This window comes from Eutrigla gurnardus (assembly GCF_963514095.1).
Source record: "Eutrigla gurnardus genome assembly, chromosome: 17".
Lineage (NCBI taxonomy): Eukaryota > Metazoa > Chordata > Actinopteri > Perciformes > Triglidae > Eutrigla > Eutrigla gurnardus.
In genome coordinates this window covers 15,747,358-15,771,426 of record NC_139928.1, presented here as the reverse complement: position 1 = coordinate 15,771,426, position 24,069 = coordinate 15,747,358, and the positions used below count along the sequence as shown (strand labels likewise).

The following is a 24,069-nucleotide window of genomic DNA, read 5'->3' as shown; positions in this document are numbered from 1 at the left end:
CTTCAATCCATTCATTTATTGTTATACTTGCTTATCTTTTACCTCAATGTCACTGTAGAGATAGAATAGCTGTAATCGAGTACAGGGCCTTATTTAGGGCATGTGCAGACAGGCAGTGGTGCTAGTAGCCAGGACCGGAGTTGCGTCAGACATCGGGGCCCTTTTCATATATGGTTGCTTTGTTTCAGCATGTTTTCAAGCACATTTGATTTAGTTTTCCATGAGTCTGATGAACCCTCTAGTTGGCACAGGCGATATGTTGATATCACACACATCATCATCCTGGATGCTGCCCATCCCAAATAAATGTGAATTTACCGGGATGGATTCATCGATTGATTTGCTGCACTCTAACCTCAAATAACCCAAAAATGAAAAATATTTACATATATTAACGATACATGTATTATGCATATTGCCAAGACCTAGCCTGATCTGGTTTTGTAAACAAAGTACAGAGAAACTCAGATTACAACACACAGGGATGATTGATTCATTCCCTGCTCATAGACACACTCTACCATACATTTAGAAAGCAAATTCAATAGCATGAATATAGCCACAAACAGCTATTTTGCTGCTATATTGAATTTCATAATTTTAAATTCTTTCGTCACTTTCATTCCTATTTCTCCTCAGATAAGATATTTTAGTTATGTGTTGGTGGCATTAACCACCCCTCATACAGCCAGGCATGCGGGCATGCCAAAGGAGGCCGAGGCGTGTTTGGACGCATCAGACCAACCCCCAAAAGCTGTGGCAGATGGACTCCTTGCACACCCCAGATGTGATTACACACACCTCAGCCACCTTTTCATGCTCTTTCATACCTGACCTGGATATTCCCCATGTAGTGTCATTATTTAAGTCAGGTTTGACATCGGATATCAATGATTTCAAATAATTTTGTGCAATTATACTGGGCATTGTGTACAGGCTTGTAATTACGGTCCACTTACCAATGGATGTTCATTCACCAAACAACAATCAAAACAGTGAAATAATTGTCTTCCTGTTCCTTATGTTTGGTCCATAAGTTCACATGCAGGCGACACTGGAGGCCAGATGTTTTCCCACTTTCCTCAGTGCTTCTTCAGGCCTATAGAGGACAGCAAACTCCCCTGGATCGCTCATTTGTGATCAAACTCTGAGACAACATTTGACTATTCTGCAGCCCATTTAAACAAATGAAACAAAAGAAATGTCATTTTTGGTAAATCACACAATGTGTTGACAGTTAAACAGACACGTTTTTTTTCTAAATTGTACTTTATTTTCTTTTAAAGACATGTTTTAAAACAGCGATTGTAGAGAATAAATAAAGAAACATTATGTTTGTTTGTTTTTTTTACTTCCATAGGTACATTTATGTAATTAAAAACTCTATAATAAGTGTGTTCATTGACCACAGAAATCCTCTTTTTTTTTTCTTCCTTCTTCATAAATTAAAAAAGAAATTTCCACATCCCCCCCCCCCACCCTCATCAAATTGATTACCAAATAAATTAAACGTAAAAAATCAAGATAGAAAAAATCCCAGCCATTCCTTCAGCCTTGTTAATTTGAAAAGTGGTGGCAGCAGAGCATTTTAACTCCTGAAGTCCTTAAACTCCATTTTTAAACCAAGGTATGTACAGTGAGAGGAAATCCAAATCTCTTCGAGTTCAATCACCCCATGTTTTTAATTTACGTATAAATAATAGAACTAACTCTACATAACAATATTACCAATGGTAATCATACAGAATAGTATTTTCTTTTGCCTCCGACTGTGTAGACTGGCCTCCCGTTACTGCCATGGACCACAAATCACACTATACAGTAGAACCCTGTTCAGAAGAATAACATCAGTGATATGCTTTTTCTTAACATGTAGAACGTGTTGCCGACAATAGAGTATGTACATAATATAAATGAATCCAGCTGTGGAATGATAGGAAATCTGGAGCACTTCTGATATTGCAGATGCGGATTCTGTAGATGTATTTTTTTTTTTTGTCGCTGATATTACTGCTGCTGCTGTTGTTGTTGTTGTTGTTTTTTTGTAAGCGCATACATGTGATACTGCTTTTTGCGAAGTGTTGCTCCTGTGCTATACGGTTGGTCAAACAACCAAAAAAGGCTGGGACATCCCAAGTGGTTTTTTTCGTCACTGAACTCTTTCCTGGAGGTGAAGAAGAAGAGGAGAGAGAAAAGAAGAAGAAGAAGAAAAAAAAAGAGCACAGAGCATTTTAAACCAGTCACTTAGATCTAACACATACATTTAAGACTTTGGAAGTGGAGTGGTGTCTGCAATACACACTGCTTGCACTGATGCCTCCGGGGAGTCTCAGTAATCAACTAGTGTCCATGCAACTCAAATAGTGACAGTCAGCAACTGTATGCACGCTCTTAGAAAATAGTTTGTCATCTCTTTTGGCAGGCATTAATTCAGAACATGCACAGCAGGAATTCTGGTGGGGCGATAACTATAACCTCCACATTTTTTTTTTAAAAACAGTAGGAGATGATTTTACATTTATTTTGATGATATTCAGAACCGTGTTCATCATGGTTTCTCAGGGAGGTACGATTATTTAAATCATCCACCAGATAGTCTATTTGTGATGCAGGTTGCTGCAAACAGGGCATCTGCAGGTACCAGAACAATCTATTTGTGAAACTTTAAGACCTTTTTGTGATTCAACACCAATTGTGTATCAAGTACATGTATATCTGTCCCTTATGAATATTGAATACATTACTTAACAAGCAGTTAATAACCCCAAACCTTTGTTATTAATTTTCTCTAAAGTACATTTCTGATAATCAATTTTCCAAACTTGGTGAGTAACCTGCAGATACCCTGAGCATCAGACACATTATGTGTTTTTGGTTAATTGCTGTTATTGTTATTAATATATTATTATGTATTTTGGAGTCCCAGAATTCCTACAGAGGAATGCAGTTCCTCAGCAGCACGTGTCACAGGAACCAAACAGCTTTACCCAAAACCTTCTTCAGTAAGGTTAGTGTCTCAGTTGATAAAACACACACACACACACACACACACACACACACACACACACACACACACACACACACACACACACACACACACACACACACACACACACTTCTTAACATCTAGTCAACACAAAACACTCACACAGATATATAAATGCACGCACCACGTCGTTGCCTCACACACACACACACACACACACACATAGTCACACACAAACTATGTTGTCAACCATTTACAGGGGCATGTTCAGAACATTTCCAGTCTCACAAAACCAAACAAAGTTCAGGCACAAAGTCACTTGGAGTTGAGTTACAACCAAACAAAAACCCCGCACTCACCGAAAACTACCACACCAACCAACTAAACAGAGGGAATATGTAAGAATGATAATCATGACAGACAAAAAGGAAACTAATCAAAAACCAAAGAGTCTGAAAGGAAAACAAAAATCTACTATATCCATGTTTGATGGACAACAGGCTTATTTAGCTCTTAGCATTGAAGCTTTTAGAGTACTTAGGGGGGGGAAACAGCATGTCATGATAATCAATTACTTACAGATGCTGAGGTAAAGTGACAGTTATTGATCAGTGTTTGCAAGGATTAAAACCAGGACAAAATAATAAGAGGAAACTCACAACGCACCAAACACAGTTCATGGTCGCCACAGTAACCCGCCATGCAGTTGGAGCATGGTGAATCAAGGCAACGGCCCAAAATAAAAATTGCTAATGGCAACCATCACAGGCAATATCGCCACAGCAACCAACACAGGCCAATTAACTTACAACGCAGTGAGAAGGAAGGGGGGGAGGTTTTAGCGGTTGCTAGGCAACCATAGCCATAGCGACGCACGTCTCCACGATATATGTATGGACGGGACAGTCTTGAGAGTGGTGTGATGTTTTTTTCAGGAAAAATGGCTTATGGCACAGCACAAAAACAATAAATGAAAAGTAAAACAAAAAATTAATGACGAACAGTAGTTGGCATTCAACCCTGTGACAGAACACTGGTTAGACAGAACATTTGAGTAAAAATCTTCTTCTCAATAAAACTGTCCCTCCACATACTGAGCACACAATGCATTTCAAATTGATGAGTGCTGCCACCTCATTAAAGTTAATCTACTGTAGGGTTATTGACTTCTTCAGTTCCACATGAAAGACAGCCATTGAAGCACCGAGCCCCCCAATTACATGCACTCTGTCTCTTTAACTCCCAGACACATTCCAGCTGCCTATCAATCCCTCCCCATCTCCTCGAGTGTGTTCATTTACAATAACTCACCTCCTTCAGTAAGGCCTGTTGGCATCCTTGGGCCTCTTCAGCTGCACCTTCAGTCTCTTCATACCGATCTGGAAGCCGTTCATGGCCTGGATGGCAGTCTGAGCGCTGGATGGGTTGTCAAAACTCACAAAACCTGACGGCAGAGTGACAGGATCAGACACAAACATTCATCAACGGCCGCTCCATGCACGAGGGAGGGGGGGGGGAAGCAAAATAAATCTAAAATGCATGGTGAAAAGACATTTTTTTCCCTCATAAGAAAGTGTGAGAAGCCTCTCAAAACCGCCAACAACCATCCCGGTGACTCACCAAAGCATTTACTCTGGTTGGTGGCGCGGTCGACAAACACCTTTGCAGAGATGACGTTTCCGAAGGGAAGGAACATCTGCAGTATCTCAGAGTCAGTGAACTCCTGTGGCAGGTGGTAGATGAAGATGTTACAGCCCTCAGGACCTGTACACAAATAGAGCCACCACGACACACATGTGACATGTCAGGACAGGTTAGGCAATTTGCAAAGGACGGCAATGTTGAGTTAGTGTGAGAAACACAATGTGCAACAATTCTACTACATATATGATCTGCGTATTGCTTTCTAGATACTCAGAGATGCCAAAATAAAAGCAGTTTTAAGGGATAATGCAACATTCTGTTGTAGTTAGATATCATTAATTTTTTTCTGTACAAATCTACAGCCAGAAGCTAGTTAGCTTAGTTTATCATTTAAACAGGAAACTGGAGCAAACACAAGCAAACACAATCTGCCCACCAGCACTAATTAGTCAGCTTTTAATTTGTTGTTTTTCTTAGTTTTGCATAATTTCAAATTTGAAGACGTCATTTAAAAAAAATATATCATTAGTGGCAACTCTAGTTTTGATAAAGATTAATGCTGACTTTGTCAATCAATTGTGGCAAGTTGTAAAAGTCTGCCGACACATTTTCATATCACGGAGAAATGAATGGAAACCAACATTTACCAAAGAACGGTTATCTTTGGCAAAGAGCAAGTGTGTGTGTGATTCGTGATAAGTGGGTAAAAATGTGTAAAACTACAGGAATGTTTCTCTAAGATATGATGATGTGTGCAACGGCTCTTTGAGTTCACCTTCTCGCTGCTGCAGCTGCTGCGGCTGCTGCGGCTGCTGAGCCACCAGGGTGGGCTGGTGGGGGAACGGCTGTCCCACCAGGCTGTAGGCAGCAGGGTAGGTGGCTGATGGGGAGGAGGAACAGGTGAGCGGAGAGCAGCGGTGAGGCAGGAGAGAGAGAGAGAGAGGGACTGCTAAACTAATCAGTTTTTTTCATCAAAACAACATCTGACAGAGCTGCATTCCCACCTACAGATTGGCTAAAAAAAAAAAACGTGAGATGCTTCGCGGAGCTGCAGGTATTTACATTTTGTAATATATGTGCATGTTTTGACTGTGGATATAAATTTCTACTTTACACATGCAGCGTGGAAATGAGCAAAGGTAATGTAGCTGCATCTGTTTTGCATTCTGGTCACACAGGATGGAAGATTATTTCCCAGAATTTAAATTGCAACAATCTGAGGCAGTGGTCAAATATTATGTATTATGTGGTGAGATTATTTCATATTTAAATTTTTTCGCCTACTAATATTTTATTATGAAGAGTAGCAGTATGACAAGTCACAATTCCTGGCATTATATGGGACATTTTATGGAACACAGCTGGTGAGGCTCACCTGTATAGTGCTGCATGCCTGTATACGCTTGCTGCAGGGGGTCCAGGACGGGACTCTGAGCTGTGGTGGAGAAAACACATCGTCACCAACTGCTATACCCACGTAATAAAAAAAATCCTCAATGCTATTTGGGGCACATCAGCACGCTCAAATAACATTTAGCACGTTCATTTAATTTCCTCTTGATTAGACTCTTGTGGTTGCACATCAAAGGAGGATTTGTCTTCACATTTTATTCTTCACTTGCTAGCCTAGCCGCTGCGTGGCTGTACCTTGATAGGCGTGAACCCCGTTGGTGTACAGGGCTTCAGTTGCCGACTGGCCGTTGGGTGGAGCTGGCAGAGAGGCGTAACTGCTCACTGTGAGCGGCGGAGGCAGAGAGGGAACAGGTGTGCCCGCCATGGAGGGTGGTGTGTTGGTACCTGGAGACGAGTTCAAGGAATTTATTTTTTATTCAAAGGAATTCAACTCAACAGCACGAAGCACAGACTTTCAAGCGAGACGAAGAGGAGATGAGTGCAGATTGGTGCCGAAATAACGGGTGTAAATTGACTTCCGTTCCTGATGATTGATTATCTCGGTCTTTTATTACATTCAAGCTAAGTCAACCCTATTGTATTTTTATAGCCAATATCACAAATCACAAGTTTGCCTCAAGGAGCATTACAATCTCCTTGATTAAAAAAAAAAGGAAAAGATCCTCCAGAAATGCCTTTAATAGGGTAAAAAAAGGAACAAAACTCAAGAAGAGCAACTGAGGAGGGAACCCTCAGGACGGACAGGTGTGCAGTAGATATAATGTTTACATAATAACCAACATGATACAATTACAGTAGCCTATAGACAATTCCAATGGCACAAAATTATATAGAATTTAAAAAGAAACTAAAGAGTTCACAGCCAGGTTAGCGGCTCTGAGAGGCACAGCGGTGCTTTGAGCTATGTGCTAGCATCAGCATGCTGATGTGCTCACAATGACAATGCTAACATGCTGATGCTAAAGGGACGCTGTGGAGTGTCTGACCTATAGTTTTTTTTGTTTAACGATGCACGCGGGAGAAGTGATGAACATTCCTGTCAACGGTTTCACACTATTCCACCAATGAACAGGCGGCGGGAAGCACGAAGACGCGCGGGGAAGCTAACACGCTAGCAAGTATGGATGTAAAACAACGCAGGATTTAAAACACTTTTCAAAACGTCAGCACAGGAAATGCACTTTTGTCCGACCTGAATGTCACACGCAATGCATTTTAGTGAGTAATATTAATCTAAATATAACATTTGCTTGTTTGGAAGGAAACTCCACGGGGAGCGGGTAATGTTCATCATCATCATCTGGAGTCCAACATGCTAACATTTGCTAAATTACAGCGAAGGCAAAGTATTTGGTCATGAATCAACGTATCGGACACATTAAAGTTTTGACCTATGATGATGATGGCACTAAATTAATTAGCTAAGGGATCACCAAAGTTATTACAATCCACCCTGAGGGGGACATCAATGTCTGTACATTTGCTGTTTACAGTTTCATTAGTTTAAAAGTTGCTGCTTATGTTTTTATATCATTCTAAATTGAGTACTGAGTTTTTCTTTTTCAAACTCCAGTGTTGCTATGGCTGTAATACAGACTATCCAAGCCCTCGGATGCAGGTACTCACTCACTGTTTTACTATATAGCCTTAAATGTAGAAGCTAACATCATGACGGATGGAGAAAGAAAGGAAAAAAATAGATGTTTGTTATTTTTGTCCTCTTAGGTCCACCTTCCTGTGTATATCTGCCCTCATCTTTCAAGCAGAAATCTAATCAAGGCCGGCCGGGGGCCAGACATCTCGGCCTCCCATTACCTGAGGAGGGGGTGATGGATGCGATCGGCGTGGCAATGATGCTGCTGGGGTTGAGGGCGGCGAGTTGCTGCATCTGAACCGCCGCCACCGTGGCAACAGGAGAGAGGTAGGCCGACTGCGCCACCAGGGCCTGCTGCTGCATCAGCTGGAGGACAGGAACGAGGGGAGAGAGAGGGAGTCGTATCTCAGGCTTTTAAAGTAGAGAATTCAAACCAGCAAACATCCAAAAAATAACCTCAGAGATTTAGTTAGTGATTTCTGTCGATTACAGTTGTAGACGGACAAACTTTGGACTTTACAATACATACTGTGCTGTGAGGGTGAAGTGATTATACATAATCCTGCCGCAGCTTTACGGGAACCCGGACCGAAAGCAATTTTATTTGGGGTTTTAGTTTTTACTGAAGTCTAGAACGTCACTAAAAGTCAACACATCCATTACGGGCGAAAGAAAAATGTTGTCAGGCCTCCTTAAGCGTCGCAAAATGACTGTAAATGAGCCAAAGCTGAAACCATTTAACGATGAGAGCTGTAATATGGCTTCACTCTATATTGTAAATTTCTCCTTTTAAAATCGTCTCGTATGACATTAAATCACTTCTATTAGAATCACACTGAACACGATGAGTAACGTTTTGTAGATTTTGGGTCAAATATCTTTATTAGCTTTTACTGCGGTACTTCTGCTCAATAGTATTTGTTTTTTTTTGTGAACCAATCCTCAATCGTGCAATTGACCATCAGCAGACGCGAATAACCTCAAATGTTATATTCTCTGTATTTCATTGTGGATTTTTACTGAATAAAAGAATAGATCCTCTCAGCAACACTCAGGTGGTGTTCTAGTGAAGAGGGGAGGGGCTGGGGATGTTACTCACAGCCTGCGTGTAGGCGTTGTAGGCCCCGAGGTGCAGGGTCATAGGACTGATGACTCCCAGCTGAGAGGCCACCTGCTGCATCCGCCGGAGCCCTCGCTCCTTCTCTGAATCGGCAAACTTCACCACCAGGCTGGACGAGGCGCCCTGCGGAGGAAATGAGAAAGACTCTTAATCTCGTCAACACGTCTCACGACTGTCTGGTTCAAGGTCGACCAGAGACGTTTGATGCGAGTCGTTTCTCCTCTATCTCCCCTTATTCTTCTTCGGTTTACCTTTCGGTCTGCCGCCAAGGAAAAACTACTTCTTATTTATATGTTTCTATTTTTCTCATACAGTGAGAGAGTCCTTGAATTTCAGTTCACTTTCACAGTACAAATCACCTACTTAAGGAAAACAGATTTTGTCCTCTCCTGTTTGTGTGTGTGTGTGTGTGTGTGTGTGTGTGTGTGTGTGTGTGTGTGTGTGTGTGTGTGTGTGTGTGTGTGTGTGTGTGTGTGTGTGTGTGTGTGTGTGTGTGTGTGTGTGTGTGTGTGTGTGTGTGGAGGAGGGGGATAGAAATGAATGAGAGGTGGTGACTATTAGCTGAGTCACCACGTTGAGTGTCTAGATGACTGGATTTTGAGCATCTAAAAGTGTGAATACTGTATTTGGGTGTGTGCACGTGTTCCTCTGTGTGTGTGTGTGTGTGTGTGTGTGTGTGTGTGTGTGTGTGTGTGTGTAGGGGGGAGGGGGGGGACTCACCGGTAAAGTGCGACTACCATGCAGAGCGTTGATGGCGGCCTGGGCCTCTGCGTTGCTCTGGTACTTTACAAATGCACAACCTACATGAAATGACACACCATTAAATGTGGCCTCACATAACACACACACACACACACACACACACACACACACACACACACACACACACACACACACACACACAATATACAAAAACGACTTCCCTTTAAAAATACATTAGGAGCCGTCTTACATCCAGCGCTTCATCAGTTACCGTGGCATCATTAAACATGGTCCACAAAACATTCATTGCTTCATCAATCACAGTCCGTAAACCACCAAACGCATCATTAGCCATGACCCATAAAACCTATTGCGCCATTAGTCATGCCTCATGCAACAAACGCAGAAAAATGTAGCATCTGTGTTTGAACTGTCGGCGGACTTTGATTTACACGGCAAATATCATTAGCATTGTTGGTGGCGACAAAAGTCATTTACGTCCACGTGACGATAATATGCTGAGGGCTTAATTCTCGGGGCTGAGTGCAAACACAAACAGTTAAATAAAGTCAACGTCAATTTGACAGTCGTGATCTGGACGTTATTTGCAATCACTTCATATTAAATTGCTGTCAGAGGGAAAGGTGGCAGGCTTTGAAAAATCTTTATTCACTGGGACAAACGTGAATCTAGTGCTTCAGATTTTAGGTAATCTGAGGGGGGAACTCTGGGTAATTTAAATTATATAACATATTAGATCCTATTGCATCTATTTCAGATTGAGACACACATGGTTAAACATCGCTAAGAGGGTTAGTATTTAGTCCTGCATATGAATGTCCCGACTATTTACAGGCCAGCATGAGAAAATACCAGTCAAAAATCATAAATGTGGTTCTGGATCTCTTTAAATGTATGCTTATAATAAAGAAAACAGGTGCTTATATTCAAAGAAATGGAAAGATTGGAGCTGATTGAATCTTAAACATGCAATAAACACAGTGTATGTGCGTTTTAAGCTGTTTAACGTTTAGATGTTGTGTTTCTGCATGACCACGTCCCCACTTTGTGTGTTCCTCAAGCGTGACATGACGTCTACCTTTGCTGGTACCGTCGGGCCCGCGGAGCACCGTGCACTCCTCTATGCTGCCGAACGCCTCGAACATCTTCCTCACGTCGGTGTCCGTCTGCTGCTTTCCCAGCATGCCCACAAACAGCTTCCTGTCTTCTAAGGGGGAAGGAGATCACCGAGATTGGGAGGGAGGAAAAAAGCAGGATAGCGTGCCAGTAATGTGAGTGAGGTTTACGGAGGAGAGAGAGTGGAAACAGATGTTTTACGGGGGGAGGTGGTGCAGGCGGTGCAAAAAAAAAAAAAAAAAGGGAGGGAAAAGGGAGAAGTGCCATGTCACTGTACACGCATGAATAATAAAGGACAACGACGGCGTGATAAGCAGGAGGGATCAGCCTGCGATGCCTCGCAGAGCCACCAGAGTGCAGTAGCATGAACATCACAACAAACAAACAGCATCTGGCGGTGACTCAAATGCTTGTCACCCTCTGTGTTGTCAGAGAAGCTGCTCCGTCTGTCCCCGTCTGTGGAGGATCAGACCAGTGTTTCGGCATGTTTTTTTTTTTTTTTGCCCATTCACTACAAATCACATGCACGTTGCATTCCTGCAGACCCCAAAAACATTCCGATCGCCAGATTTGTGAGGTATTAAAATCAACAGAAAGAAGACACTTAAAGCGTGAGGGACCGAATCCAGCACAGTGAGGATGTCATCGTCTATTGTCCTGAGATTGTGGTTGAAAAATGCAGTTCCATTATAAAAAGTCTGCCTGTGCGATGTGCATTAAAATCACATGCTATGATTTAAAAAAAAAAACAGGTTTCTGATTATTTCTTACCTACCACAATGTTGTCTGCAATGGATCAAGCAGATGTCAAGTGTTTGCAAGCTGATTGTCATACAATACTGAAATTAAAGGAATCTAATGGCTAGTTTGTATTTGTGTACGTAAAATGTGGACTTTATACCTTTTTCATGGCTGACATTTTGACTTAACAGGAAAAGCACAGGTAACACTAGCGATGGCTTTGTTCAAGTGTCCCAGTTAGTCTTTGGAAATGGCTTATATTTAAGTGTACTCACAAAGACGGGAAATTGAAGTGTGGTTGGGTGACTGATGGACTAGATGTCATTGAGGCTGTGCAGGATGTGGGATGTGACTGTGACTAATGCCCAATCGTGAATTGTAGTTTTGATGGGTCTTCCATGTTTTCTATTCAAACTGTTGCAATTGAAGTTTCCACAATCATAATCCAACTGCCTCTCGATTCGCTTTAAGATGTTGTGACGTTCATGAACTCGTTGACTCAATAAGACGGACGCTGGTGGTCGTGCACAAGGTGACGGGTGATGTTTTGAACAGTTTCTGGATGGGGACAGGTGTCTCTTACCCCCTCTGCTCTCGCTGTCCGCCGGCTTCACTTGGATCGGACGGTTCATCTGGAAAGACAGAGGTCAGTTTTAAGTACGGGGCAGTGGGTGGTGATGGTTCAACACAAGAGGAACACGAGGAATAAATGTTGGAGAAGTTGGGATCCCACACTAATTTAAAATGTTTTGCCAACCGTACTCCAGCAAACAGCGGCCGACTCTGATATGTGTGATGTGACGTTCACAGTCTCTCTCCCTCTCTCTCTCTCTCAGAATCTGCTCTAATCCTGCGGTCTATCGTTCCCTCTCCCCCTATCACACAAAACCAGGAAAAGCACACACCCACGCAGGATTGGGGAAGTGATAAGATTAAGAACACTCGCCGGCTAATCTGGATTACAGGAGCACGTAGAGTCAGAATAGCAAGATATTCTGAGCCCGACGGAGAGACAGAGATGAGGGTATACAGGGTTAGGAAGGAAGGAATAATATATGGGGAGGAAAAAAAAAACAAAGAATAAAAGAACGACAAAGAAAATGGAGAGCACACACAACTCGGAGGGGGATTAGGCGACCTTTTCATAATTCATCAAAAGACAAGCTTCTGAAAATGCCTTCTTTTTTCTTTTAATCATCTGCCCCACTATTTAACAAAAACCCCCTAAATGAAATTGGGCACACATCAGTGCCTCGGCGCCGCGTCCTTCAAATGTATAGAGCGCGGTGAAAAGAGGTATTGAGCGAAATGAAGAAAAGAATGGACAAGTGAGGGCAAAAGGGAGAAGGGTGGGATTGAGAGGGATTGAGGGGATGGGAAGGAGCATATGGAGGAAAGGATGGAGGTGGGGGGTTGTGTGTGAAGGGGAGGCGGGGGAGGAGGGGGAGGGAGGGAGGGTGATGTCGGTGAGGAGTCGAGGTGAGAGTAACAGAGTGACACTCTGTTAGCTGTGGCTTAATGAAGGTCTTAATTATGGAGCTGGTGACATTTCAGCCAGTCACTGATCCTATGTCACTGATTGATCCGCTGTGATCCGTCACCGGGAGACACTATTGATCGGTGCCACGGTCGGCCCTCTCCGCCGCCAGGACCCGCATGCACAAAATCACCTCCACGCCGCCAGCGTACCCAAACCACCGGCTGAAATACCACGGACACCTGCTGCCGAGGGCCCCCCCTCCTCCCCCTCCCTCACAGAGAGCGTCCAATTGATTGCGCCAATTAATAGGATGATGGAGTAGATGGAGGGGGCAACGTCTCAAAACCATCTTCCAATCAGTCAAGCAAATGTGGACGTCTGCTCCTGCAGTCGGTGAATAGTAATTTTTGTTTAAATTAGACTTTCATTTGCAGTGAAGGCAGCGTCGTCCTGACTGCTGGGCCCACATGCTAAAAGCCCAGCACTCGGCCGCTTGTAAGGCTCTTCGGATCAAACCACGTCACATATCTTATTATATATATGTATATAGCATTGCATTGCTATATACTGGTATATATCTATGTATTTCTGTTTTCCTGTCCGTTGTAATGTATATACAGTGTTTTTTTCTTACTCTTCAGTTTTTTGTGTGCATTTCTATACATCATAAAGAGGATTTAAGGTCAAACATTAAGCTGGTTTTCATCAAATATTATCAACTTGTAGACCTTACTATATAATCAGTCTTTTCATTCTTAATTTCAAACTATGAGTCAAAGTTTTCACATATATTTTACAAAAGTTTTAATAGTCTGAAGTCCTAAATGTATAGTTAACGCTAAGAGAAGGCAGCGTTACCCTAACAACAGCCATGTTCTTTGTTTACAGTGATGATTTTGGGGGGGGGGGGGGGGGGGGGGGGGGCATGAAGCGATGGGCCATCAGTGTTCCTGATTCGCTGCTTTTATTGGAAGAGAGTTGGCAACGCTGGGCCGGGTGGATCATTTTAAAATTCCAGATTACTCTTCCTGGCATCTTGGTTACAAATAAAATATTGACAAACAGACGTCGGGGTCCTTGGTTGAACATGAACACACATGAACATATTATTTCTATATATAACAAGATACAGACCACATACAAAATAAAACGCAGACTCAGAATGAGAATAGATGAATTGCTTTTCTAATCCAAAAATAAAAGATAATCCCTGGTGAACTATCTTACCTTAAAGCTGAGTTAAGGAGTCAGAGCTGATGGCTAAGGATGCAATATTATTTTTATTTTACTGATCAGATTGGGACAGCATAAGATCCACAATATTATTATACAAGTATTCACCAAAGGTGAAAAGCTACATTTTTATGTGTTGAAATGTGTCATTAAATCCTGACAGCTATTAATAAATCAAATGCTCTGACAGGAAAAACAAAGAAGATATCTGTGACTGTAACGTTTCTGCGGGCCAATCCTTGTAGTTAACCTCGCACTTAATTTACTGTGACATCTTTGATGGACGACATGTTTGAATGATGCCTGTAAAAAAAAAAAAAAAAAAAAAGGGCCCATAATTCACTGCGAGACAAACATGGAAGGCGGGCGGCGATAAGGAGACGCGCAGCAGATGGCTCAAGAGATCGGAATTAGAATATACAAGAGGAGAAAGCGGCGAGAAGTGGAGGCCATCGAGGCCGCACCACTTCACATCGGCACGGCAACCGGTCCCCCACTTCTCTGACGAAGAATCGAAGCTCGCCCGTCGCCATGACAACCCCGGTGATGAGAACGCCACATCAGGTAAACAAGGTTGCCCTGGGCGACGTGCGGGGAGAAAAAACAAATGAGGAGGACAAAGGGTGCTTCTAGGTCGAGAGATAGAGGGATTAGATGTGCGAGGGGGGAGGGAGGGGGGGGGGGGCAGAAGGAGGAGAGGAAAAAGAAAGACACTGACAAAAAAAAATGATGATGACGACGATGATGATGGAGGGAGGGAGCGCTCGTGCCTGTTGAATGTCGTCGCTGCCTCGAGAGCAGATGCAGAAGCAGGGAGGGAAAATATCTCCCTCTAACTAGCGTACACTTTAGAGTAATTTCCCCCCCCCCCCCTCCCCTCCCCCGTCGCTCCCCTCCCCTCCCCTTCCCCGGCTTGTTTACAAAAGCAGTCCCACACTGTGCACAAACAACACACCGGCAAAACCTGCCTCATTCTGCGTTGTTTGTTTCTCCACCTCCCAAACACACACACACACACACACACACACACACACACACACACACACACACACACACACATTACACACAATCATCCTCCGACTAAACACGCATCATCCATTGTTCCCGCGTACGCGCGCACACGCACGCGCCCCTGTCGCTCGCAGCAACATCTACACACACTTAATCTGTTCGCTCTGTGATGCCACCGGGGTTTTTTTTTTTTTTTTGCTAGGATTATGAGATATTAAATCCATAGATTATCCAATCAAATCGCAGCTCGACCCCGTCGCCATAACGCGCGACCATCCACAGAGCGTCATTCGCTCCCGTGTAAATGCTTTTTTTTTTCTTTTTTTTTTTACCTCGGCAACGCAAATGTGTTTTAGATGGAGCATCGTTTACAGCGTGAGCGACTAAATAATATTGATGGTGATGTTTTTTCTTCTCTCTATTACGCGCGCAGAGCTGATGATAATCTCCACACCTCAGCCAGTGTTAAGTCTACTATATAGCTGAGGGCGAGGGGGACACGTTTCTGCCGCCTGTTTTCTCTCCGGTTTCCATCCATTCGGCCCTGAAAAGCAGCCACTCTGAATGGTAAATCTATCAGCGGAGACCATCTCCCCTGCTCTTTACAGGGAGGCAGAGTTGGAGGTGGGTGCGGGGGGGAGGGATGGGAGGGAGGGAGGGGAGGGGAGGGGGGGCACAAAGACAATTTTCCGTCTTTGCCTCCCCTCCGCTCCATCACACAGCGCTGGTCATTGCATCGCGCCGGTCGCCTAGCAACCCGGCATCCCTCGTCCCCGCCGTCTCCAGGCAACGAGACCTGCGACCGTAATCAACCTGCCACCTCCCGCCTCCCCCCCCTCCTCCCCCTGTTTTGTTCCTCTCCCATCTCTGCTGCTTTTGCTCCCTCGCTTCTCCATCCACCTTCCTCCACGCAAATGCACTTATACACTTGTGAATTCACCCGGGGGAAGAGAACAAGCACAGGTGGAAATTGGTATATTCTCAGGAAAAAAGGGGGAGGAAAATAAAATAAAAAAGAACCCCAAAAAAAGGGGGGTTTAATAGACAGGCAGTTCTCACAAAGAGTTGGAACAAAGCGGCGGAGGTATAGGGACCACACACACCAAAAAAAAAGCAGAGATGCAGAAGTGTGGTCTGTTAATGTTTCCACACACACACACACACACACACACACACACACACACACACACGCGCACACACACACACACGGGCAGAACGTCTCCCTTCTGCTGGATCCAGCCGGTCGCCAAGTCAATCAAACACCGAGAGAGTGACAGAGCAACGCTTGTACAGTTCAATAATATTGAATCAATGATCCAGTCTTCAGTGTCAAAGCTGCTTCCCGGTGCTGTCTCCGTCTCCTACAGGGTTCACTAGTCTGTCCGGTATCCGGGCGAAGCTGACAACTACTGGAGCTGACGTTCAGCCTTTCTGTTTTTTTTTTTTTTTGTCAGACAGCCAACAAAAAAAAATCCCTCAAAGTGGAGAAACTGAATATCAAAGAGTAATTTCTAACAAAGCTCAAGTTGACTCTCAATTGTTTTGTCTCCTCTGACTGTTAAATATTCATGTCAAGTGTTGTTTGACTCGACTCAGTGGAGCAGAAGGGGAAAAGAACTGAATCACGGACACATTTCTGTGTGTGTGTGTGTGTGTGTGTGTGTGTGTGTGTGTGTGTGTGTGTGTGTGTGTGTTGTACAGATAGGGTCCATGTCCTACTTTCTTTTTTTTTTTTCACTTTTTTTTTTTTAATTCGGTCATGGTTCACACACTTTAACTCCACCGTTGTCCAGTGCAGTGTATGTAGTTCAATGAGCCTAATGAGTTTTCACTTCTGTGTGTTCTCTCTCTCACACACACACACACACACACACACACACACACACACACACACACACACACACACACACACACACACACACACACACACACTCCCCAATCCCCCAAAACACACTATTCCTCAGTAACAGATGTCTGTATTTAAGCTGATAAACACACTGCCTCAATGCACCCCCAACCCCCTCCACCCTCACCGCCACCCACTGTTCATTATCTCAAACTTTCATTCATCTCTCTTCCTCCCCTCCCCCCACTCCCCCTTATTGCCCACCCCCCCCCACCCATCTTCATTTATCCAATTTCTCTCTAATTCACACCCATTTACCACCTCTATAAATCCCATCTGCATTCACCATTACAGTCGCCCCAGAGTGACGTACAGAGGACGGGCCCTTTTCTGTTGTTGTGGTCGTTGTCAGTCAGCTCCGCCTTGTCCAAGTCGTACCCCGCCACACATTCATATGCACGCGTATGCAAATGTGATCGACGCATGAATGCACACTCCACGCCAGATAGATTCATCAAGTGAACACACGTTCGCTCCGAAGGCGCGCTTATTGCGATCATCATCATCACCGCCCGCCCGCAACTCCCTGACATCAGGACACGGCTACATATGGAGGCTTTATCTGCTCGTTGTCAGGTACACACAGTGACATGGCAGCAGACTACATGTTTGCAACATAACGGCATGTTTAAGGGCCCCCGGTGAAACAAATCAGAGGATTTACTCGGTTTTTCGTGTCATTTCCACCCCACTTATTGCACACATATTTGCGGTGACTATAAAGAAACTCAAAATGCAAAGATTGACTAAGTGACAGCAGGTGTGACTGTTAACATCACCCTGTAACCGTGCACGGCCCATGTGTCTCTGCAGCAGAGCGTTTGCTCAGACATTAAGGGCACAACGTTCTGGCACTACGACTTCCCATCTCATATCCTGCGTAAAAAGCCTGAGCTATATTTAGCGTATGCATTTATTTCAGACTATTGATAAAACCCCTCTGTCTGCTGCGTCTGAGTCCTTATGGCTGAGTAAATGTCAGGCTTAGTCAGATGTTCCACTCAAAGAGGGCTCCTTCCTCTAGTATGGGCAGCTTAAACACAGGAGGCCTCGCGGCTCCGGTTTTAACTCACACACACGCACACACACACACACACACACACACACACACACACACACACACACACGCACACACGGCAGATAATGAATGAAGAAACCTGAGAGGAGCCCATAATAAACCCAACAACTTGCATCCATCCATATCTGTGGATGTGTGCTCTCCATTGAAACTCGTGTGCACAAAAGCAAACAGACATTTACGTGCACAAAAGCACACACACACACACACACACACACACACACACACACACACCCTTTATTAAACCGTGTTAGTGTGAACACCTGCCCTCCCTTCCCCCGCTGCACATGCAAATATACACCAAAACACACACACACACAGCTACTTTCTCACTTGGGCACAGTCACACTATTAAATACTTATTGCATCTAAATAAACAGCGAGGCATCGTTGCAGATATTAATTCAAGTAAGTGATTCTCCATTAGTTTTTATGCTATATGCTAAGCTAACGTGCCGCGGCTTCGTATTTACTGGACAGAGATGAGAGTGTTGCCGATCATTTCATCTGAAAATGAATGAGCAAATGAGCAACATTCCCAAAATGTTAAACCTTTTGTTTACTGATTATTTTATCAATTAATTGTTCGGTGAAAAGAGCAGAAAGTCCATGGTGATGTCCAAACAGTCCAAAAGCCAAATATATTAAGAATACTATCATAGAAGAAAACATTTCCTTCTAAAACAGCGGGAAACAAAATGATTTAAGAATGATTTTCACGCTAAATGAATTCATTCAAATTCAATCATTCAGCTCATTCGACGTATTCATTCAAAGTTGTTGAAATATAAGTTTGGTTGGGAGGTTGCCGTGTAGAGTGGCCTTTGTTTTAATGTGACGTATGAGTCTCACAACAGCTGACGTGGCCAGACGAGCCGGCCCGAGACGGAGATGAAGCGATAAGAGCGGAGGGGACAAGAGTACAAGATGTCCGAGCAGGGTTGAACGCGAGTACCTCCCACCTCCGTTTACGCTCTTCCCCCTCAGAGTGAATCTGGTTTATTGCTCCTTTCTTTTTTCTCTCTCTTCTTTTATCCTCCCTTTTCAAACTCCTCCATTCTCTCACTTTCTATCCTCGCTTTCGGCTGAATGTGCTTTTGACACTCTTCCTCCCCCTCACTCAGAAAACCGACTCTCTCACCTGAAATTAAACACAAGGCCAGGTGCCACTCTGGAACTACCATCTGTTCGCCCCTGCCTGACTTCTTTCTTTCTTTTTCTTTATTCTTTCCCATTGTCAGCAGAGAGAAGGAAAAAAATCTGTAAAAAAAAAAAAACCCTTAAGACCAACTCTTACTTTCCCGAAAGGAGAAATGCTAACAAAAAAAAAAGCAGTACTGAGTGTTAATGACATCCTTCAGGTGTGCTTCCATTCGAGCTCGCTCCTCTCAGTCCAATAATTGCTTTCATGTTATTTCTTTTGTATCACCCGACCATGAAATGCCAACGTTAATTATTCTTTGGCAGTGCAGGTGCAATTAGATGACAATTACACCACAGCTGGTAGCAGGGGTGGGAAGCGGTTCTTCTCTGTGTGGGCGTGTACAGAGCTAATAATATGGTTTTCGTCTTCTTTTTTTTCTTCATTTGGCAAAGGGAGGGAGGGAGGGAGGGAGGGGGGGTGAAGGATTGAGAAAACGCAGGAGGGTTTAGCTTGTTCCACACGGCTTAGAGGTAAGAGGTTGGGAGGAGGAGAGCTGCTGGGGTTGAGACACAGGGGGGACCAGGCTTTAGCCACGGGGCATCAGGCCCTGCTGAGGTCACAAAGGTCACGCTACTGTCACGCTAACAATGGGATTTCTTTTGTTGCCACCCTAATACCAGCCCGCTCCTCCGTGTCCCCCAATAACCCCCTGCCTGCCATTACAACAATGTTCTCGCTGAAACAATCAATAAGTCAATCTTCGACCATTTTATTAATCGAGTAATCTTTAACTCAAAATGTCATGGCTGGTGCTATTGTCTACTTTATGGATTAACTGTGTTGTTTATGAAATCACAATCTGCCTGGTTTAGTCCTACCAACAGCCTTAAACTCAAAGATGCTCAGTTTACTATCAAGACAAAGAAAAGCTGCTCACGTTTGAGAGGCTGGAGCCGGAGAATATTTTTCAATTTAAAAAAAAAAACTTTACTCAAACGATCAGTCAAAAAAAAAAAAAAAGGTTAAATTTCTGGTGATTGACTTGATTATTCGACCAAGCTTTACATTTTTTTAAGCAAAATGTAAAAAAATCCACTTTGTCCAACGTAAATATTTGCTTGTTTTCTTCCTCCTCCTATGATATTAAATTGTAAAGCTTTGTTTTTTTTTGACTGTTTGTACAAACAAGCAATTTGACCACGTTACAATTTCAGATCGGATTTAATGATATGGGTAATCAACACTGTTCACCTGCTTCGCCTGTCTGTCATCAAAAACTATGGTCATGAGCTGCTATTTGGGAGGTGGAAAAAAAAAAAAAAAAAAGAAGTGAATGATGTAGGCTTCAACAAAAATAACCAAAAGGAAACAAGGGGTAAAGCCTTGTTAGTAAAAGAGGAAGCAGCAGCGAGTCTGGGAGCACACTCTGTCTCAGTAATTCCTTGCCTTGTCGCCTTGTCTCTCATATAGTCAGTTATTATAGAGACGCGGCTGTCATGTCATATTTAGCTCTGAAAATGTCATTTGGCAGCACACCTGCTGCCTGGCTATGCTAATAAAGCTAGGTTTCACTTTGATTAGAATTCAGAGGGAGAGATGGATGGAAAAGAACGGAGAGTTGGGGGGGTGGGGGGGTGGGGGGGGGGGGGGGGTGGGGGTGAGAGACAGAGACACAGAAAGGAACAGAAACATCAGAGGGAATAAGAACTGGCAAAGTCACTCCAGCAGCGAGCCTCATAGCTGTCTCTTTCGACCCGTGACATGTAGCAAGATGACTCATGCCTTAACTGGATGGATATGTCTGGATGCATCACATATGAAACATAAGAGAGAGAGCAGCCTCTGACCTTTATTGGAGCATATCAGCTGAAGGGGGAAGTCAGGCCCGCGTGTCAAACTCGGTTAATTTCCTCGTGTCGCTGTGTGTCTGTGTGGTGCGTTCAGATAGCCGAGCACGCCGCGTTTACTCGGCTCCCCTTTTTATGTGTATTCGCATAGCGAGCTGTTGAGCATCTCCAAAAAAGACACACTCACCCCCGGTAGTGTCTTCTGCTCGTGCAGTGCATTCTGGGCTTTGAGGGCGGACTCACGTGCGCAGTATGTCAGGAAGGCACATCCTGGAGACAAAGACAAAGCGTTAAAGTGGATCAGAGGACGGTGCGTCTATGTATTTTTAATGTTTGGTTCATATGCTCCGTACAACGCAATGTTATTGCAACTTAATCTTAGTTGGCCATTTGCCCCTGAAACGCCTGCGAGCAGAAACGCCCCGCCGGAGTTTATCGTCCAGTTATTAATCTGCCATTTGATAAATGTGCTTTTCTTTTTCATCTTAACAACAGCTCTGACCCAGCATGTGGTCAACACTGCTAAAAAAAAATGCCTCCCACCTTCAATCAGGCCACCGTTATGGATACGCACTTAAAGTTGCATGAAACGGAGGGAAAATAAAAAAAAAATCATTTTTGCTGAATAGTTCTCCCAGAAGCACTGGAGATCTTCTGGATTATGAGATCATAATACCTGGAGACCATTCAGACACAAACAGTCTGAATGAGTGTTTAATATCATCCTGGTGAGGCCAAATGTATGCAATCCCACATAATAGAGAAAGGCCTTCATTAACCTTTAGGGCTCCACAAATCATGAATATGTAAATGTATGCAGAATAGGTGTTATAGGTGTTAGAGGACTGATGCCACCTGGCCTATACGTCTCCCGAGTGGCTGATGGTTTATGTGGATTTATAAAAAAGCCTTTGTTTCCTGCACTCCCATTTGCATTAGAAATGACAGTTAGGATCATTGTTTCGCTGCGATCACTTTGACCGGCTTTAGTCCATCTGTCAAGTGGGATCCTGAATGTGTTGAGACTTAGCCCTCATAGTGGTGGGTGACACTCTCAGAAATTGACTGATATCACCATGTGAGGCCAATTACGGACAGACAAAATACTTTTTTTTTGTGCGATTGATCTCAGACGACTAGCTTTGGAGTCATGACAATTTGAAAGAGCGCCATGCCACATTTTTTAATTCCAGCAGTAGTACAAAATGATTTTTTTTCCCCCCCCCCCCCCCTTTGCGTCTTTAATTGCAGACAGAGGCATGAAAGGGAAACCTCCCAGCATGCATCTGGCGCTCTCATGAGCATACTCCTCATTTCCTGTGTTTTATTAGGGTTTCATACGGCGCTCGACAATGTTTCCGCATTTCAGTTGTTCTCATCGAGTTGGTTTGCTCCGCAACGTGAGTGACGGGCTAATGCTGAAGAGTACCGTCCATTTATCTAAGAGTTGTTGGGAGAAAACAGTGGATCCTCCTACTTATCCTCAGTCAGGACACTGAACTTCAAGCTGCTCTCAGAGAGCTGCAGGCCACAGTGTGTGAAAATATAACACTAATCGGATAGGTGGTCATATCTAAAATTAAAAAAGCAAATCACCTGTTACAATGAGATTATAATTCTGCTTCAATAATACTACTCACACACACACACACCAGGGAGTATTGAGTATCAATCAGACTCATTATTTAGTTATCAATATTTTAGTCAGTCCATGAAAAGTGAGGATACAAACTTTTGGACCCTTAAATCTGATATTCACGGAGAATTAAAACCTAACCGGAACATTTAAGAGTAACAGGCTTTGCTTGCATCACTATCCTCTATAATTAATACTGAATAATCTGATCAAATGGGAGTCCTCAGCCTTTAATTCCTCACCTTTGTGCATCCCGGTGTATTTGTCCTTTATCACCGTCAACTCATAGATCTTGCCAAACTGCTCGAAGATGGGCTTCAGGTCCTTCTCCTCCAGGTTTCGGGGTATCTGCCCGATGAAGAGCTTGATTGCGTCAGGCTCCTTCATTTGAGAAGTCTGGGGAGGAATAATAACACACACACACAGGGAGAGTAGAGGAGGCAATCATGGAGGAGCCGACGGGAGCCCGCGGGCTTAAATTCACACTGCACAGGAGGTGCAAACAGGAGGCCGGGGATGGAGGTGCAGATGGGATCGTTCAGTGGGAATTGTGGGGGGGGGGGGGGGGAGGATCATAGTTTCTACACTCTTGGAGACACCGTAGTAATCTGGTAGATATCACAATAAAACGTTACAATGTAGGGTAAGATATGAGTATATTAATTCTCATTTAGTAACCTAAGGCCACTATAAGCTTGTTGACACAGATACACTGTGAGGGCATAGCGTCATCAATTCTATGGGAATAGTGATGTAATTTGAATTTAGAAGGAATTACAGTATATGCAATTACACATCATATATATATAGATATATATATGTATAAATATATATCTACAAAGTGTATTTATAATCTCTTAACTTTCATATTCTTGGCAGTACATTAAGCTGAGGGATCAATAATCATGAGTCATAGCTACAGATCTAATATTGCCCTCGTCTGAGATTACAGTGGTATAAAAGTACACATGTGGTTGGCTATTGTAGTAAATAATAGTAAGCCACAGCAAGTCTTCATAGGCCGCCTATATTCGAGCCCCTCCACAGAAACATGACAGTGTGTCTGTCAACACAGCTGGACGCCAGCGCTCTCTTTGTCAAGACACGGGTGACAACAACAATGACGTGAACGTGATTTTACACATTTCACCCAAAACAACAAAGAGTTGTAAAAAAATAATAATAATTTAAAGACATACCTGTGGTGCTGTTCGTGGCACAGAAAAAAAATCGGCGCGATCCGTAGATGCCTTTCTTCTTCTTCTTCTTCTTCTTCTTCTTCTTCTTCTCTCCGCTGTTATTTAGTTAATTTATATTATTCAATTCATTTGTCTGCAAGAGCGTCTTTGGATCCTGTAACAAGTTAGGCCTGTACCCCCCCTATAACAACACAAGTC

At 43.5% G+C, this 24,069-nt stretch overlaps 1 protein-coding gene across 4 annotated transcripts; it reads right to left on the bottom strand.

The window, feature by feature from the left end:
- Window positions 1–1,257: 1,257 nt before the first annotated feature.
- Window positions 1,258–24,025, bottom strand: celf3a (cugbp, Elav-like family member 3a). Of its 4 annotated transcripts, XR_014598712.1 has the most exons (15): window positions 23,872–24,025; window positions 22,915–23,068; window positions 21,224–21,306; window positions 11,921–11,969; window positions 10,559–10,687; window positions 9,478–9,557; window positions 8,737–8,880; window positions 7,859–8,003; window positions 6,278–6,427; window positions 6,006–6,065; window positions 5,406–5,510; window positions 4,607–4,750; window positions 4,298–4,430; window positions 3,796–3,930; window positions 1,258–2,164 (listed from the first exon to the last, which is right to left on the bottom strand). XR_014598712.1 is itself a non-coding variant. In XM_084032838.1 (14 exons), exons 2-13 carry the CDS (start codon window positions 23,057–23,059, stop codon window positions 4,303–4,305), a joined length of 1,362 nt encoding a protein of 453 aa, XP_083888964.1. In that variant the 5' UTR covers window positions 23,060–23,068; window positions 23,872–24,025; the 3' UTR covers window positions 1,258–2,164; window positions 4,298–4,302. The 4 variants fall into 4 exon arrangements, 3 of the variants coding, with proteins under 3 accessions (XP_083888964.1, XP_083888963.1, XP_083888965.1); XM_084032838.1 differs by lacking the exon at window positions 3,796–3,930; XM_084032837.1 differs by lacking the exons at window positions 1,258–2,164; window positions 3,796–3,930 and having other exon boundaries at window positions 4,297–4,430.
- Between the last annotated feature and the right edge of the window lie 44 nt (window positions 24,026–24,069).

Bases quoted from the DNA above. Each gene is read 5' to 3' on its own strand.
- celf3a (XM_084032838.1), bottom strand. From the start codon at position 23,059: ATGAAGGAGCCTGACGCAATCAAGCTCTTCATCGGGCAGATACCCCGA. The intron at 9,558-10,558 runs GTAGACGTCATG...CATTTCATGTAG, and splicing joins GCCCGACGGTACCAGCAAAG to GTTGTGCATTTGTAAAGTAC. The intron at 8,004-8,736 runs GTGAGTAACATC...CCTGTCCTCCAG, and splicing joins ACAACGCCTACACGCAGGCT to CTGATGCAGCAGCAGGCCCT.